The sequence below is a fragment of the Phyllobates terribilis genome, unplaced genomic scaffold (assembly GCF_046119375.1).
Source record: "Phyllobates terribilis strain yellow unplaced genomic scaffold, ASM4611937v1 Scaffold_9__5_contigs__length_417890890, whole genome shotgun sequence".
In the NCBI taxonomy this organism is placed as follows: Eukaryota; Metazoa; Chordata; class Amphibia; order Anura; family Dendrobatidae; genus Phyllobates; species Phyllobates terribilis.
Genome location: NW_027362769.1, coordinates 73,328,026 through 73,344,817, shown reverse-complemented (window position 1 = coordinate 73,344,817; position 16,792 = coordinate 73,328,026). Strand labels below are relative to the sequence as shown.

Below are 16,792 nucleotides of genomic sequence, written 5' to 3'. Positions count from 1 at the left end.
CCATTGTCTAACAGGAGTGAAGCATAATGAACATTTTTGCACAATCACTTTACCTTTATGTAATTTCCTTTTGATCAGCATGTAGTGGGAGCTTCTTCAACAAATTATATCCATGATAGTAGCACATGCTTAAGATTATGATACTAGCATGATGATCTTGCTTAATTATTATCTAATTATCAGTGTTCCTGTGAACCTTCTAACTTTCTGTGTACATTGTCTATTGACAGTGAGCTGCTTATCACAGGAGGGGGCGTGGTCAGGTGACTTGACACAAGGCAGCTAGTCAAAGCAATGATAATGTCCTAATGGTGAAACCTTCATTGTAAGTAAACAACATCACACAGCCTGATAAGTGACACATCGGTGAATTCAGTTTGCTAAATCCTACATCATGCTGTCCTCAGATTGCATAGCAAAAACCGACTGACAGATTCCCTTTAATCTAATATGTAAGGAGGTCTTTTCTACATCTATATATCACCTCAGTACAGTTGTGAATCACAGTTTTGAATATTGCCTTCAAAGCTATTTGACTCCTCTGATGACAGTGTAATAGACATCCTGGAAACATTACATTACAATCTGAAGGATATAATAATTACCAGATCTGACCTTTTCCTGAAAAACAGTGCTTCTGACAGGCACCAACATGAGAAGTATAGATGTTAATATGGGAAATGCATAATTGATTTGTTGCATGACAAGACCCAAGGAGTTAGAGAAGGTCTTCAGTCTCAAGTATAACATACCTGAGAGCGTTTCTATCCAGCAGATCAAGGCATTTTAAGATCGACTTGACATTGTACAAGCCGCTTTTCATGTTGAAGGTGAAATGCAAAGCAGAAGTAAAATAACCAAGATCGAATAGCCTGTGTAGTTCCTGTTGGAAGTACAGGTTAAATTTAGATAAAAACCAGAATATTTCTCATTCAGTTCTGATTGAAAACTAAACTTAGTTCAATAAGTTCTCTTAAAGTTACTTTATAGGCAATGTTTATGACTTATTAAAACCATGCTGTTTAAAGGGGCAACCAATCAGAGGCTGTTGATTGGCTGCAGCCTTCATACTCGAAATGGTGAAAGCTGCAGTCCATCAGTGACTGCTATTATGCTGCAGCACTCATGTGACAAAACCATGCCACATGAGCACAAGGAGATATAGCGCCAATATTCCTGAAAACTGTCAATGTCTGCCAATGGGCTGCAGTGCTCACACCTCTCTTGGACTACCGAATTTTGTTTCAGGGAAATGTGAGCAAAGCAGACAATTAGCAGTTATTTATTGGCAGCTGTCCACACATAAGATAACAATGTTAAATGAGCACAGGGAGCCAAAGCACCGATATTGCTGGAATGGCAACAGGCTGGGAGGTCGGAATATGTTGTTTTTATTTTATATGGAGCACTTTGTCAAGTAGTGGACACTCCCTTTAAGACTACTGTATACGTGAAACAGGCAGATATACAGCATATGATGGAAACAAGTGTGACTAGGATTTTATTATTCAACAATGTAGGGTCTAGCTTATCAGTGTTATCTAAAAAATAACCCCCCTTTTTAATAAGTTTCATGAATACACCAAGTGCCTTATAAAACATTTCCGAGTTTTTACATGCCTTCGTCAAGCACGTATCCTCGCAAAAAGGAAATAACTTCCTATTCTGTAATTGTAGGTAAAGACTTACAAATCAGCTTTGTTTCCCTTAATCTTGTAACATATCTAGGAGTAGGACCTCCTAATCCCTACCTCCATAAAGCTATGGTTTCCATATCTTGCACTGATGAAGAAGACTAAAAAGCCCCACGCACCAGGAATTGGTGAAATTGGTTATGGTAAAAATAGTATGTAAAACAATCATCTTCAAGGAGGCTTTTATGGTCAGGCTTGATGCTACACACTCACTTAGCAGCGTCAAAGGACTCACTGATTTTCACCCTTTAATTCTTTTACAGGTATCTGGATTTCACAGCAGGGGTCCCTAGGTCTTGTCGGTGGACTAGCTGCTGATCAGTGGTGTAACTTGAAAGAATAAAACTAACAAGCTTGGTTAGAATCTAAAGAGTCAGGGACAGGGACAAAATTGCTGAAATCCGAATGCATAGTTGAGGATAACTAGGTCAGAATCCAGGAGGTCCACCAGAAAAAATAAGCAGATAGGAGTCAGGTAGTCCAAAGGTCAAACCAATGAGGACATCCAGGGTACGCTCAGGAGATTAGTAAGAGGTTTCTATAGGCATTCAAATACAACCCTTCATTGATCTGTTGACCAAGCTTCTGTGATAAGACGGTCAGCCAGTCCACCTAATTAGCCCTTAGCATTTTCAATCATTCTGGCTGTGGGGCACTTGCTGCACAGAGAAATTCTATACTAGTGCTGGCTGGCTCTGAAAAAGAGTCGGATAAGTTTGTGACAAATTGTAAATGTGCAGCTCAGAGTGCACAGGTTGCCATTAGGGTTAAAGAGAAAGATATCAAGTCTCTGTTTACTATCCCAGAACAGGAGTTTCCAAGTTCTGTGGATATGTGCTGGATAATGATAAGCGGACCAGTGGAAGTTCGAGTTCTGGTACCCGACCAGAACTTTATTCCAAAATTTGGTTTGGTTACCAGAACTGTATCCTAACTTGAACCAGAACCTGAACCCCATTGAAAACAATGGGGACCCTGACTTTTGACCTGGAAAATATTCTCTCTCTCTCCTCCCGGACTTCCTCCGGAACTCCGAGCATTACATCCGTCTTCCGGGAGAGCTCCGTGTTCAGCGTTTAGCATTGGACACTAACAGTCCGGTAACGAACCCCAAACTTTTAAGTTCGAGTTTTCTCATCTCTATTGCTGGATAAATATGTATATTCCTTATGTTTTACATCCTTGTCTGTCAAGAAATAAAAGTTAATTTCATCAGTCCATTTTTAGCTAGGTGACAACTAGTATAACTACATTACAGTTCTAGAGGGTTGTCACACATCTTTTACACACTTCCAAAGAACTAGTGTGTCGAATCACTACATTACCAGACAGTTGTACCATTTTGGAAAGATAGTATCACTACTGGAAGAATAATTGTGGGCATATGGAGTAAAACTAGTATTTGTAGTAAAGGGGATAGTAAAACACATCGCATTCATCTTTAGCAAATTGTTGTGTTTTTTCATTTACAGTTCTCACATTTTTTGTGCCTAGTATATAATCTGAAGTAATAAATATTACCTTGGAGTTAATAGTCCCTTTATGCAGGGATCCAGGAGGTAGACAACTCTCCAGGGAATTACTTGGAAACTAAGGTTACAAACAAAAATAGTTATATTAATTGCCCTGATACAAGTAGAGTTTTATAGAAAAGCATGGCTTTTTGTGATGTAACTAACACATTTTTCTACTTAGTAATAACACAAACAGAAAATTGCAACTAAATTAAAAAGGGATTTAGGAAAGCAATAAGTAATTTCACATATCCCAGAAGAAACAGTTAATTTACTTAGCAGCTCCTTCGGAAGAGTATATATTACAGAACATAATTATTGTGCTACATTAATAGGAGATAATCTTATAATGAGATATAAGGAAATGTTTTAAGATTTTTAGGTTCTTCAGAACTGTTGCATATGCAGAATTAAAAAAAAATATGTTTCTCGTTTAATCTTATATGATCATTAAGGAGATTACTGGTTTGTCATAACTAAGTAATGCAACTTTGCATTGAGAATGCGTGAAACAATCGCAGCAGCATACAGGTGTCTGGATTACTATAATTTGGACTCAAGTAAATCAATAACTGTTTTTATTACAAAGAACGAGCTCTGTAACATCTTTTATCTTCATTTATTAAAATAAAGCTACATCAGCCTTTTTAAGGCTGAATTATAAGGACTCTGTTTCCTGCACAAATTTCTTTAACTTAGGCTTTCTACGGTAAATGCTCCAATACACATTGGGTTAAAGTTCACCAAACCCAGCAATTTCAGCATATTCTTAGGGTGCTATCCCTATGAGGAACACATGAACACTCAGCCAAACATTCAAGTGTGTGGGGAAGTCAGGAGAGATGGCTTTTAGTCAACAGTTATCTGAGATGTAGGAGCACATTTAAGGGGGTTTCGACTTTCAGCAAATTGGACCCCAATTGCATGCAGTTATGTAAAATAAAACCAGAGAGTTCTCATCCTCCCTGGGTCCAGCACCAGCTCCCCACCGCTACTCTGGTCTCTGTATTTTGGCTGTCGCAGTGACATCAATGCTGCAGCCAATCATTGAGCCATGGGGCTTGTATTGTCTATGTAGCGCCCCGAGGGTTCGGCCGCTACAGGGGTATTGCACCTCTGCCAGAGGTGTGGTATTCCACTCCCGGGTAAAGATGGAGTATGGACCAGGGCTCAGTTAGCTGCATGCATCACACACACCCCATTTCCGGGGGGACAGCTCAACGGTGCTCCCATTTAAACAGTAATGCAGGCACGACAGACCATGTCCCTGGCTGGAGTGGGGAGGGGGGAGGAAAACTCAGTGATGTAGGAGCAGAAGGGGACGGTTTCTGAGCATAGGTAGGAGCTCATTGGGTGCTGGTCACCTGAGCTCACATTCAGAGGGGAGGTATAAAAGGTGGGCACCATCTTAGGACAGGAGTCTAGTCAGTGAGAGGAGAAGACAGGGCGTGGAGGCTCTGTAAGAGCTCTGCTCAAAGGCAGGCCTAGGGTGAAGGCCGGAGCCTGGGAGGAGAAGGAGAAGTGGGCCTGGAGAGGAGGCTGAGGGAAGGAGGAGAAGAAGGAACAGGAAAGGAAAAGAAGTGACAGAGAAACAGAAGGGCTCAGAAACAAGAAGGCAGAAGGGACCCTAAGGACCCAGGAAATTACGGGTGACGGGTCAGGCAAGAAAAGGGTACCGGATCCCAAGTTGGTGGAGGCAAATAATCCTCAGCCAAGAACTGGAGGTCGTAATCATCACTTGGTGCGACCCCCTGCTAAACCTTGCTAGGAAGGCACCATATAGGATAGCGGGAAACGGGACCCACGTTTATCTGCATAGATCCGCGGCAGCTGGACAAAAGCTTGGTCACTGGTGGGGCACGAGCCAGAGGAAGGATAGAAGGGAGTTCTGTGCCATACCCCTGAATTGCCTGGGGGTTGACCGAGCCCCTCGCCTTGTGGACACGGCACAGCTTGGGCAGTCACTACCGGTACCGAAGTGGCTTGGAGTATACTAACTGTGAGTAAAAGACCCTGGACTGCAACACGTTGTCTTTGTGCTTCTTACTTCGCCAGCACTAACGGTACTGGGACTCCCTGCACCATCACCCCCACCATCTACTACACTGCCCTGGGGCTACACTCTTCCCCTGGGGAGTTATACGATCTCAGCTGCACACTCCATCAGCCTCAGGGGACTGCCTTGCAGTGGCGGTTCATAATAGCCGCAATCCACGGGTGGCGTAGTCGGACATTGCAAAGCACATAGTAGACTGTCATTGGTCTGACCACCCTGAGCCACGGGACCGGGTCGCCACTACTACTCCCAGCATTGCCCTGAAGCCCGGTCCCGAGTGCCCCACGGCCCAGGGGGAGAGTCAGCTTAATCAGGCTATGATGAGTTCTATCTGGCTTTCTTATTTTACATCACGGCAAGTGTTTAGGGTCCACTTTGTTGAAAGTGCAACACTTAAGATACCCTAAGTGAAAGGTATAGTAGATAGGTAGATAGGTATTTACCAAATGACAATCCACAAAGGGATAATGCAAATATTGTCTCCAAATTATGCCTCTAGGTTGATTAGAATCTTTTATATGGCTTAAATGAATCAGATCAAGTGCCGGTAATGTGGTAGAAATCATGATTGAGTGTGACTAACATTGCACAATGATTAGGCAAGTGAGTATTTTGAAAATATAATTTCTCTGCAGATTTTCTAACTCTGAGCTATATAAACTGGAATGCTTATTGGATGAAGCATATCAGGTAATGTGTATTTGAAATTTGGCAAATTGGGTCAAAAAAGAGATTTAGCGGACTCTGAAAAGTCAAAAATTGATAAAAGGCTTACAGAGGGATTCAGCACTCTTGAAATTGCTAAGTTATTGGAACGTGATCACTGAATCCTCAAAAGTTTTGTAGTAAATAGTCACAAAAAATGTTTTGAGAAAATTTTTTTGCAGATTAACTGCCAAAGATGTGAGAAAAATCAAATGTGAAGCCACCATTAAGCCATTATCCTACAGTGCTGTCATATTTCAGAACTGCAACCTCCCTGGAGTGTCCAGAAGTACAAGGTGTTCAGTGCTCAGACACATGGCCGAGGTAAGGAGGGCTGAAACCAGACCACCACTGAACAAGATACAGAAGTGAAAACATCAAGACTGGGCCAAAAAATATCTGAAGTCATATTTTCAAAGGATTTATTGAGTGATGAGATGAAGGTGACTCTTGATGGTCCAGAAAGTTGGTCCTGTGGCTGGATCAGTAACGGGCACAGACTTCCGCTTTAACTCAGATGCCAGCATGGTGAAGGTGGGCTACTGCTATGGACTCGTATTAACATACTTATTATTATTATACTTACTCCAAGTGCAGATGCTAGCCTCCTAAAATAGAGAAAAAGAATAAAAATGTTATTAATCCTTTACATTTTCATGAAGACCCACAGCATTAAGTTTAAATGTGCTCACTAGAACCTGTGAAGTACTTCATTTATGTTCCATTGTACATAAAAACTTTTCAAATCCAAATTGATACTTCTTTAGAAAAGTCAAGTGAGTGCCACTATAGTGAGTGACAGTAAGGTAAACCTTGTTACAAGTGCCATTAATCGTAACATTTAAAGTTTGTTCCAGTAGTATCATTGATACATGAAGAACACAGATAAAATGGTTAAAAAAATATCATGTATCGTTTTTCTTTTTCTACATTTACACTGGATAATTTTTGTTACAAGTGATCAGAAATGTGCAAATAGTAATCTGAAATGGCCAGTGTCATCTGTAATTCGCATTTAGTAGACTACACGTTACATGTGTGCTTGCTGATTCTAACCAATAAACCCCAAAGGGTTGCTTGAAGCTACTGGCCCCAATACAAAATTGTTAACAGGACCCCTAAGTACTATGTGTCATTTATTACACTAGTGATTTCCCATGTCATATAGGTGTATTTGGGTCCCCAGAAGACTCATGGCTGAGTAGAATATTTCAACCTTTCACTCCCTGAGATATGCCCTTAATAAAACCTCAATTGAAATTAGCAACTTAAAGGATAAAAATGATGCAACAATGTGAAACTTTGTAATAACGCTTTGTTTAAATAGTACCTATAACATATGACACAAATCAAGTGTAATCCGGTGTAACAGGCCAGATTACCCCCCCCGCCCTGAATATACCCGGGGTTAAAGTGGCCTAGGCCAGATTATACCCCGGGTATATTCTGGTTTAGGCCAAACTACACTCCGGGGTATAAATTGGCCTTGGCCAGATTGTACCACTCCGGGTCAGAATATACCCCTGCTGCTGTAGATCAGATTTTTCACACTTTTGAGAACCATTGAGTGATATACTTAATAACGGGGCCCCATGCAGCACACAGGGGCCCCAGGCAACGCACAGGGGGGCAGAGACAGCGTGCAAGGGGGGGAAGAGACAGCGCACAAGGGGGGGGGGGAGAGACAGCGCGCAGGGCCCCTGTGAGCTTTCTCTGCCCCCCTGTGCGCTGTCTTTGCCCCCCTGTGCGCTATCTGGGACCCCATGTGCGCTGTCTGGGACCCCCTGTGCGATGTCTGGGGCCTGTTCTTGAGTATATCACTCAATCCTGTGCGATGTCTGGGGCCCCTGTGCAATGTCTGGGGCCCCTTTCTTGAGTATATCACTCAATGGTTCTCATAAGAGTGAAAAATCTGATTTACAGCAGCAGGGTTATATTCTGGCCCGGAGGAGTATAATCTGTCCTAGGTCAATTTATACCCTGGGGTATAGTTTGGCCTAGGCTATAATATACCCATGGTCTATACTCCTCTAGGGCAGAATATTAGCATGTTTTTGCAGCTGTAGTGCTACAGTATATATAGATGCACATACATAAACCATATACCATTTCATGCGGCTTTTGACAGATTTTGATGCGGTCTGCAGCAGATTTCCCTCTTCCATGTGACATGGAGAAATCTGCTGTGATTCTGCACAAAAAATCCACATCATTGGGATGCGGATTTTGATGCAGATTGGCTGCTGATTTTTTCCCTGTGGAAAATCAGCAGCAAATCTAGTGCATGGGAATGGGTGGACTAGACTTACAGCATGTGTTGGAGGCATTACATTGAGCTGACATTAGATGGTGCAGTTCCATCAGTGCATAGTTAATGTTATGTGTTGTAACTTGTTATGTATGTTTCTCCCTGCTCTCTATGATATGCACCTTAAGTTCTCCAGTGTGAGTTCCTATTCTATCTTGATAAGGTATATAAAGTGAACTTGGAACGCCTCCAACAAAAAAATAAGTTTTCCAATTTTGACAACAATGGAAGACCAACTGTATGATCAGCTTTTGAGATTCTACACTGCAACAGAACAAAAGTACCCCCAGTGGATCTACGATATACCTCCAGAGAAACGTTCAAATGCCAAGTCCCAGTTTTGACAAACATCTTAGCCATATTGAGCAGAGAAAGGGATTATTTACTATGGAAAAAAAGGAGGTTCTCACTAAAAGCTGACTGCCAAATATCCTGAAGACCTGTCACGACAACCCAACTTCTGGTGGCCATTTTGGCAGAGATAAAACATTTGCCAAAATTTCTGACCATTATTACTGGAAGGGAATGAAGAACGATGTTCACCAACATGTCAAAGCCTGTCAAAAATGTTTTGTCACAAGTCCCAAAATCAGCAAAGAAGCTCCACCACTCAACAGTATACCAGTGCCTGGAAAAGTATGGAGCTTAGTTGGGATTGATATGATCGGTCCTCTTCAGGAAACATCAAACGGCAAAAATATATAGTTGCAGTCACTGATCATTTCTCCAAGTGGATTGAAGCAACAGCTGTTCCAGACAAGAGTGCCATGTCAGTAGCAAAATTTTTGTACACCATTATTTGCCGCTTAGGCTGTATGGACACTTTGATTAGCGACTAGGGAAGAGAGTTTGTGAACTTGATCATCGCATTTCATCTGCCTACCACCCACAAACAAATGGCCAGCGGGAACGTGACAATCGAACATTCAAAGAATCTCTTAGCAAGCTTGTCAATGACCAAGGAACCTACTGGGACCAGTTCATCCCTGGTGTTTTGTTTGCCTATCACACATCTATGCATGCCTCAACCAAGTGCACTCCATTTAAGGTCATGTATGGACGAAAGGCTAAGCTTCCTATTGACCTCAATGCATCAGCAAATGACACTGTGGATGTCATGTCTCTTTCAGATGATGCAAACCCTGATGTGCTAAATACACTCACAACCATTCATAACAGGATCCACTCAACTGTAAGTACTAACTAGTGTTGAGCCACCCCCGTAGTGTTCGAGTTCGGTTCGGTTCGTCGAACACCCTTCTGTTCGCCGAACTGTTCGTCGCACTGTTCGTTGAACACCTTCGAACACCGTTAAAACCAATGGCAGGCAAACAAAAACACATAGAAACACATAGAAAACACCTTCAAAGGTGTCCAAAAGCTGACAAACTGCTCAGAAGACATAACTAACTCATGGAAAAGAGACAAGTACATATAGTCATGCGAAAAGAAAAGAGGTGGAGGAGTAAAAGGAGGGGGAGACACAGATATAGGCATGTCATGCCCTTCTAAAATCCAAAAAGTGAGAAGCCGACGGCCAGTCCGTTCCTGCCCTTGCCACCTCCGTGTCGCCGGGTTTGTGCCAGAGCCACGGTGGACCCTGACGGCCAGCCCCCCTCTCCCAATACTGGTGCCTGTCCGCTGGTGGGCCGAGCCCCCCCGCGGTGGGGGGGGGTAACATCTGCAGAAGAAAGACCATCTTCCAGCCAAACTAACATGTCGACTTCTTTTCGTGGACAATGTGATACGATCCCTTTGTTACGGACACGCCCATCGCTACAAATTCCAGATGAGGCACAAAAACAGCAGGTGCTTCAGCGGATATCAAGTGCTCCTTCAAGTGGGCTCTCCTCCACCTCAACTTCAACATCACAAATACTCCAGTCCTCAGAGGTGTCACCCCAATCGCACTTGCTTCCTCACAGCTCCCAAGTCTCCAAGCTGCCCGTCTGAGTATGGGGTAACACAGATGGTTGAGTCTGCAGAGCTGTTTACTCATACTATAGCCTGGGAAACGGAGGTCTGCTCGAGAGCTTCTGTTAATCCAGATGAGGAAATGATCTGCACTGATGCCCAGAATCTTTATAAGTCGGATCCAAGACCAGATGAAGAAGGTTCTAAGCATAATGTAGACCCTCGTTCCCAAACTGTAACTCCTGTTGGTGGAGACAATGATGAAGATGATGATGAGACTCAAATACCTGATTGGAGCGACAACTTGACTTTTCGATCAGGGCAGGAAGAGGTTGGCTTTGAGGACGACGGGTGTGATAACACACAGGGTGATGATGACAAGATTGGAGATCCCACTTACTGTCAACCCACAGTCAGCCAGTCGATGAGGTCACACGGGCCTTTGCCTGGCCTTGGGGATGTCGCGGTGGTCGGCTCCCTGGCCCGTACCCTGGGGTCACTCTTTAAAAGGGTGGATAATTGTTAATTTTATAAGAGTTCGTGATGCCACCTGTGGTATCTGGTGAGAAGCACCAGCGCTGCAGCAGTCCACTGAGGCCCGTGATAAGGCAGCTCGATGGTATAGCTCCCCACAGGTGGAGCTAGGTCTCAGGGCAGCGTATGCAGGGGGAATGCAGGACAGGCGAGACCCAGCTGGGTCAGAGCAAGAACGGGAATGGACACGGTAGTCACTTCAGTACCTTTTACTGGAGGAAATTCAGGCACATCCCGGAGCACTGTAGGGTGAAGGGTGCATATCAGGATCCTCCCCAATGAGCGGGTGTAGAGCCTCCTGTTTCTTGCCTCTGCGTAGTAAGTTTCTGACCTGCCTGGAGCTAGGCCTAACTTTGTCTCTGTCCTGCGCTGGCTGACATTGTGGTAGGGCCTTCTCTTGGAGTTCACGCTCCCAGTATGCGGGGCCTAAGCGTCTCCTGGCATTGTTACGTATCAGCACCTTAGCGATCCTGGGACTTGTAGTTCTCCAGGGATTCCGGTTAGGCCTTACTGGGTCATAGAGATCACGGTAAGCTGGGCTCCGGTGTCAGGTAAATGCTTCGGGGTGAGCTGGTTAAGCTCCTCTGCCCCTTATGTACTAACTCGCCACTCGCCTTCGGCCTACTTGTGCCCTCACTAGGCTATACACACTAACGGCAGCTTGCCACGCTTCACCGATCTTATGGCTCTTGCACACCTTAAGCTCTATCTGGGCTCCCTGAATCTAGCTAGCAGGAGCCTCGTGCTCCACTGCTGAACTATTAACTGAGTTCTCTAGACTAGACTGAGCTTCACTGCAGACTGACCTCTCTTAGGCTTCTCTACTGCAGGAACTCTTCAGAGGAACTGAACTGCCTAGCTCCACCTTCCCTATTTATATCCCTAACGGGCTCCCTCTGCTTGTCTGAGGTGGAAGGTGGAGACGTGTGAATGTTTATGGGGGCCTCTTGTGGAGGATTCAATCAATACACTCTTGTAGGATCTGTGATACCAAGCGCAGCAGGGCGTCACAGATGCTATTGACGACGAGGTTAGGTTGCGCCTTCCTGGACAGAGACGGAGTACTGGAAGCACGTCAACAACTGCATCCTCAACCACAACTCTGCCTCTGACCACAAGTCGTAGTAGCTCTTCAGGTCGCATGGGCTCTAAGCCTTGCATAGCCTGGGCATTTATTCAGATCGATAAGGATGACCCAACTCGTGTTATCTGTAATATTTGTCACCAAAAGCTAAGTAGAGGCCAAAAAATCCATACTTTGAGTACTTCATGCATGTACCGTCACATGGATATGAAGCATAAGTTGCAGTGGGAAGCTCACTGTGCTACAATGCGGCCTAGCAGGCTGGGCCAACCACCGTCTGCCCCATCTTGTGCATCCGCGGCCTCTTCATCCTCTGTGACTGGGGGGACAGCAGTCACACATGTTTTTGGACGCAGACCTGCCACCTCTTTACCTGCAACAGCCAGTGTGATTGGCAGGTCGTCAGTTCATTGGGAAGTGGAAACACCTGCTGGTGTTGAGCGCTCTCTGACATCGAGAGCACCACCTTTGGATCAAGGCAACCTAACATGTCCGCCTGCATCTTCCTCACAGACCGGCAGTTTGCTGGGGACACCCAACTCAACCCCGTCAAAACACAACAGCCAGCCCTCGGTCCCTCAGATGTGGAAAAGTAAAAGACCATTTCCTCCTAGCCATGAGAAAGCTAAGAGGTTGAATTTCACCATCTGCAAGCTGTTGGCTACAGAAATGCTGCCTTTCCGCCTGGAGGACACAGTGGATTTTCGAGACCTTATGTCCGTCGCAGTGCCCCAGTACCAAATGCCCAGTCGGCACTACTTCTCAAAGAAAGGTGTGCCTGCGCTCCACCAGCATGTCGCACACAACATCACCGCTTCTTTGAGAAACTCTGTGTGTGACAGGGTGCATTTCACCACAGACACTTGAAGAGTAGGTATGGACAGGGGCGTTACATGTCGCTGACTGGGCAATGGGTAACTATGGTGACAGCAGGACAAGGGGCTGCTGTCCAAGTCTTACCGTCCCCACGAGTTTTGCGTCAATCCTCTTTATCTCGAAGTTCCTCCACTGCTTCTGCCTCCTCAACCTCCTCTCGGTCCTCCACCTGCACCCAAAGCCTGTCTGGTAATGCCACCTTCTTTCTAACTGCGCAGAAGGAATCCTGCACACCTCCTTACTATGCTGGCAGCAGGGCTCAACGGCATCAGTGTTTACTTTGAAATGTCTGGGAAATGTGAGTCACACAGCTGAGAACTTGTGGTCAGCTCTGGAGACCCAGTTTCATGAATGGTTGTCTCCACTGGACCTGCAACCAGGGAAGGCCGTGTGCGACAATGCTGCAAACCTGGGTGCGGCCCTTCGCCGGGGCAATGTCACACACGTGCCTTGTATGGCTCACGTGTTGAACCTGGTTGTCCATAAATTTTTAGCCCACTATCCCGGACTAGATGGCCTTCTGCAGAGGGCACGGTCGCTGCGTGCTCACTTCCGCCGTTCGCATCCGGCAGCTCAACGACTTACATCTCTACAGAAGTCGTTGGGCCTGCCAGTTCACCGGCTGAAATGCGATGTGCCGACACGGTGGATTTCAACTCTGCACATGTTGCAGCGACTGTGGCAGCACCGACAAGCCCTGGTGCAATACGTTCTGACGTATAGCCTGGGTCAACGAGATCCAGAGGTGGGGCAAATCACACTGCAGGAGTGGTCTCAGATCAGGGACCTATGAAGTTGATGTGCCCCCTGGGCCGTGGGGTACCCTGAGCCGGGCCGGTAGACGCTGGGGGTTGTAGTCACTGTGGCGGTGACCCGGTCCGTGACCCAGGGCGGTCAATCCAACGGTAATTTGTATATATGGATTTTATAATGTCCGACGACGCCACCTCTGGAGTGCGGCCAAAGGGGCCACCGCTGCGGAACAATCCTCTGAAGCTGGTGGTTTTGCAGCAATGGTATTATTACTCACCACAGGAAGAGTGTAGCTTCAGGGCAGTGTGGGTGGATGAAGGTGGTTGTAGTGCAGGGAGTCAGTAATGAACACAGAGTCCGTGTGATGCAGTCCCAAGATCTTTACTCACAGTTGTTGCAGTCCAGATTACAGGTACCAGAGCAATCTCACCCGTCGTGCTGTGCGTACTCAGTGAGGGGCTCAGTCCACCCCCAGATAGCTCCGGAGTACTTAGCAGGACCCCCTTCTGTGTGTCCTTTCTCTGGCCTTCTCCCTGCACCTCACACCCAGTGACACTTATATCCGGTATCCTCGGGCCTTGTCGGGCGACTTGTGTTCCGTCCCCTGGGTCCTATGTGGCTACCTTCTTAGTGAGACTGGTGTGAACTTTTGCCTGCAGTACATGAAATGCTGCAGCCTCCGGTTTCTAGCTGAGCCTTGCTGTTTCTCCTCTAGTTGAGGGACCGGTTCCCCTTATCTGGCCTGACCCCTCTACCTCCTGGTAGCAGCGGGAGTACGGGTGGCCTTCTGCACGGCCCGTAGCCCTAGGGTCCCTTCGGTTCCTGGAGCCTTCCTGCTCCCACGCCTCTCTTCTCTCCTTCAGTCCTGGGCCTCCCAGGCTAGGCCCGCCTCCGAAGCAGAGCTCATGCTGAGCCTCTGCTCCTGTCACTTTTCCTCCTCTGACTGGCTTGCTCTTTCTAAGATGGCTTCCTATTTATACTCTCCCTGTCATGTGCTCCCCTAAGCTGCTCCCCTAAGCACCCACTACATAGGACCCTCCCACCAGCTAGGGACCTGGGACTGTGCTCTCCCTTAGGAGCAATCTCGCCCTACACCCACTCCGAGTATGTGTTGGATGCAGGTGTTAGGGTCCCGAGCCATACGCCTTCCTTACCTGAGGGTGAGATACCACACCTCTGGGTGAGATGCAGTAACTCTGTGGCGACTGAACCCTCAGGGGCGCCACACACCCTTCTGCACAGTTTTGAAATGGCGACGAAGATGTTTAGTGCTGTCGACGATGCCATTATCAGCATGACTATTCCGGTGATTTACATGCTGGAGCACACACTAAACAGAATTCAGAGTCAGGTGGTGGGACAAGAGGAGGTGGAGGAAGTAGAGGAGGAGTCGTATGCGGAAGGGATAACATCTCCAAGGTCCAGACGGTTGGCAGCACCAAGGCGGCAGGCATGGGAGGGTGGGGGAGAGGGATTAACCAGGGCGCATGGTAGCAGCCAAACTGTTGAGGAAGGTGCAGGAGCCGAGGAAGAAGTGGAGGATGAACTGGCGATGGGCATGGAAGACTCATCAGATGAGGGAGACCTTGATCACATTTCTGTTGTGCGAGGTTGTGGGGAGAGGGCAGAGGAAGGAAGCATGATTCTTACCTCGCTACCAACACAACAAGGACTTGGTCCTCCTGGATGCGCAAGACACATGAGTGCCTTCTTGCTGCACTACCTGCAACATGACCCTCAGATTGCAGAATTCGAAGTAATCCCGACTACTGGGTTGCCACACTCTTAGATCCCCGGTACAAAAGAAAAATTTGGCGAAATAATTCCTGCCATAAAAAGGGATTGACGCATGCAGGAGTATCTGCAGAGGCTGTTGCAGAATCTTACATGTGCTTTTCCACAAAACACCAGTGGTGCACGAAGTGAATCTCACAGTTCTAACTTGCCAACCATGGGACTGTCGAGTCTTCATCACTCAAACCGTAACAGTAACACATGGTCTGCTGGTAACAGCAATTTTGTGGAATCGTTTCACCACTTTTTTTAGACCATTTTTTGCAAGGCCACAGGAGACAAGAAGTCTGACACATAGTCAATGCCTAGAGAGGATGGTGCAGGAGTATCTCCAAGTGAACATCGAAGCCATGACTGTGTCACTGGACCCTTGCTCATTTTGGTATTCCAATCTGGAAAAATGGCCGGAGCTCACCACTCACGCCTTGGAGATCTTGTCATGCCCTGCAGCCAGTGTTCTCTCTGAACGTGTGTTCAGCGCTGCTGATGGTTTGCTGACAGATAAGCGCACGCGGCTGTCCACTGAGAATGTAGACAGACTCACGTTCATAAAGATGAACAAATCATGGATTCGCAAGGACTTTTCTACCCCTGTGTTATCCTTGGGAGACTAAAAGCTTGAGGATTTGGTAATATCACCTCACCAACCGTTTTAAGCAACTGTGGGGCAATTGATGCCACTAAACCCTAGAGCGCATGACCATAAAAATCTACACTTTCATATACCTGGGGCCTTTTAGGCCCGTGTGCAAATAACATGGAATAACTCAAACTCAAATGACAAACAACTATTTACATGAAGAATACCAAGAGTTTCAAAATTCTAACTAAAGTAATCTTGCAGAAAATAGAAAACAATTAACAGGGCGGGACTGCGAGGCCCCAGGTATGCGTTCTAGGTTTAACTGGTGTCTGTGCCACAATTTTGGGAAAAAATGGAGACTCTTTTAGGAGTCCCCTTGCTGTGTCTTACGTGACGTTGGCATCGTCAATTCCAGGTGGGTTGGGTCCCCCCCCCCCCCTTTTAACTGTAAGAAACTACATACACTATGGCTTGGGGTAACACAGATGGTTGAGTCTGAAGAGCTGTTTACTCAGAGGTCTGCTCCAAATCTTCAGTGTCTGCTAGTCAGCGTAGAATTTTTAACTGCATCTAGCCTAGGCAATACTTTGGGCGTAGTAGCCCAGCTGCAAAGCAAGCTGCACCGCCTGTGTATCTAATAAGAATTTTTAAATGCATCTAGCCTAGGCAGACTGTGGGGACCCCCATCCAAACCCAGACGCTCAGCCCCCCTACTGCCCCCCTTTCCTTGACAATACAATAATGTAACTCTTACAACTGGATGGGTAAGGATCGGTCACAGGTTTATTAACTCTTTATACCCATTCCATTAGAAAGGCATTTTATTTCTAAAATAATTCAGCTTGTTGCAGCATGCCCTGGGTCTCCACTCCGGCTACTTGGCCAACAAGTGTAACTCTCCAACATGTCCTTTCTATTTCCAGGTCACGGAGGATCCTGCGTACTCGTATGCAGGACTCTGACCCCCACCCATCACT

General features: G+C 46.2%; 1 protein-coding gene across 1 annotated transcript in view; it reads right to left on the bottom strand.

Annotated features, from left to right (window-relative positions):
* The window catches only part of LOC141161593 (uncharacterized), a 674,484-nt gene that overhangs the window by 624,347 nt on the left and 33,345 nt on the right, over positions 1 to 16,792 (bottom strand). The window contains exons 2-4 of the mRNA XM_073646616.1: positions 6,556 to 6,577; positions 3,216 to 3,284; positions 753 to 883 (exon numbers count right to left, since the gene is read on the bottom strand). Of these exons, the coding sequence (XP_073502717.1) occupies positions 753 to 883; positions 3,216 to 3,284; positions 6,556 to 6,577 (222 nt within the window). The remainder of the gene's footprint in view (positions 1 to 752; positions 884 to 3,215; positions 3,285 to 6,555; positions 6,578 to 16,792) is intronic.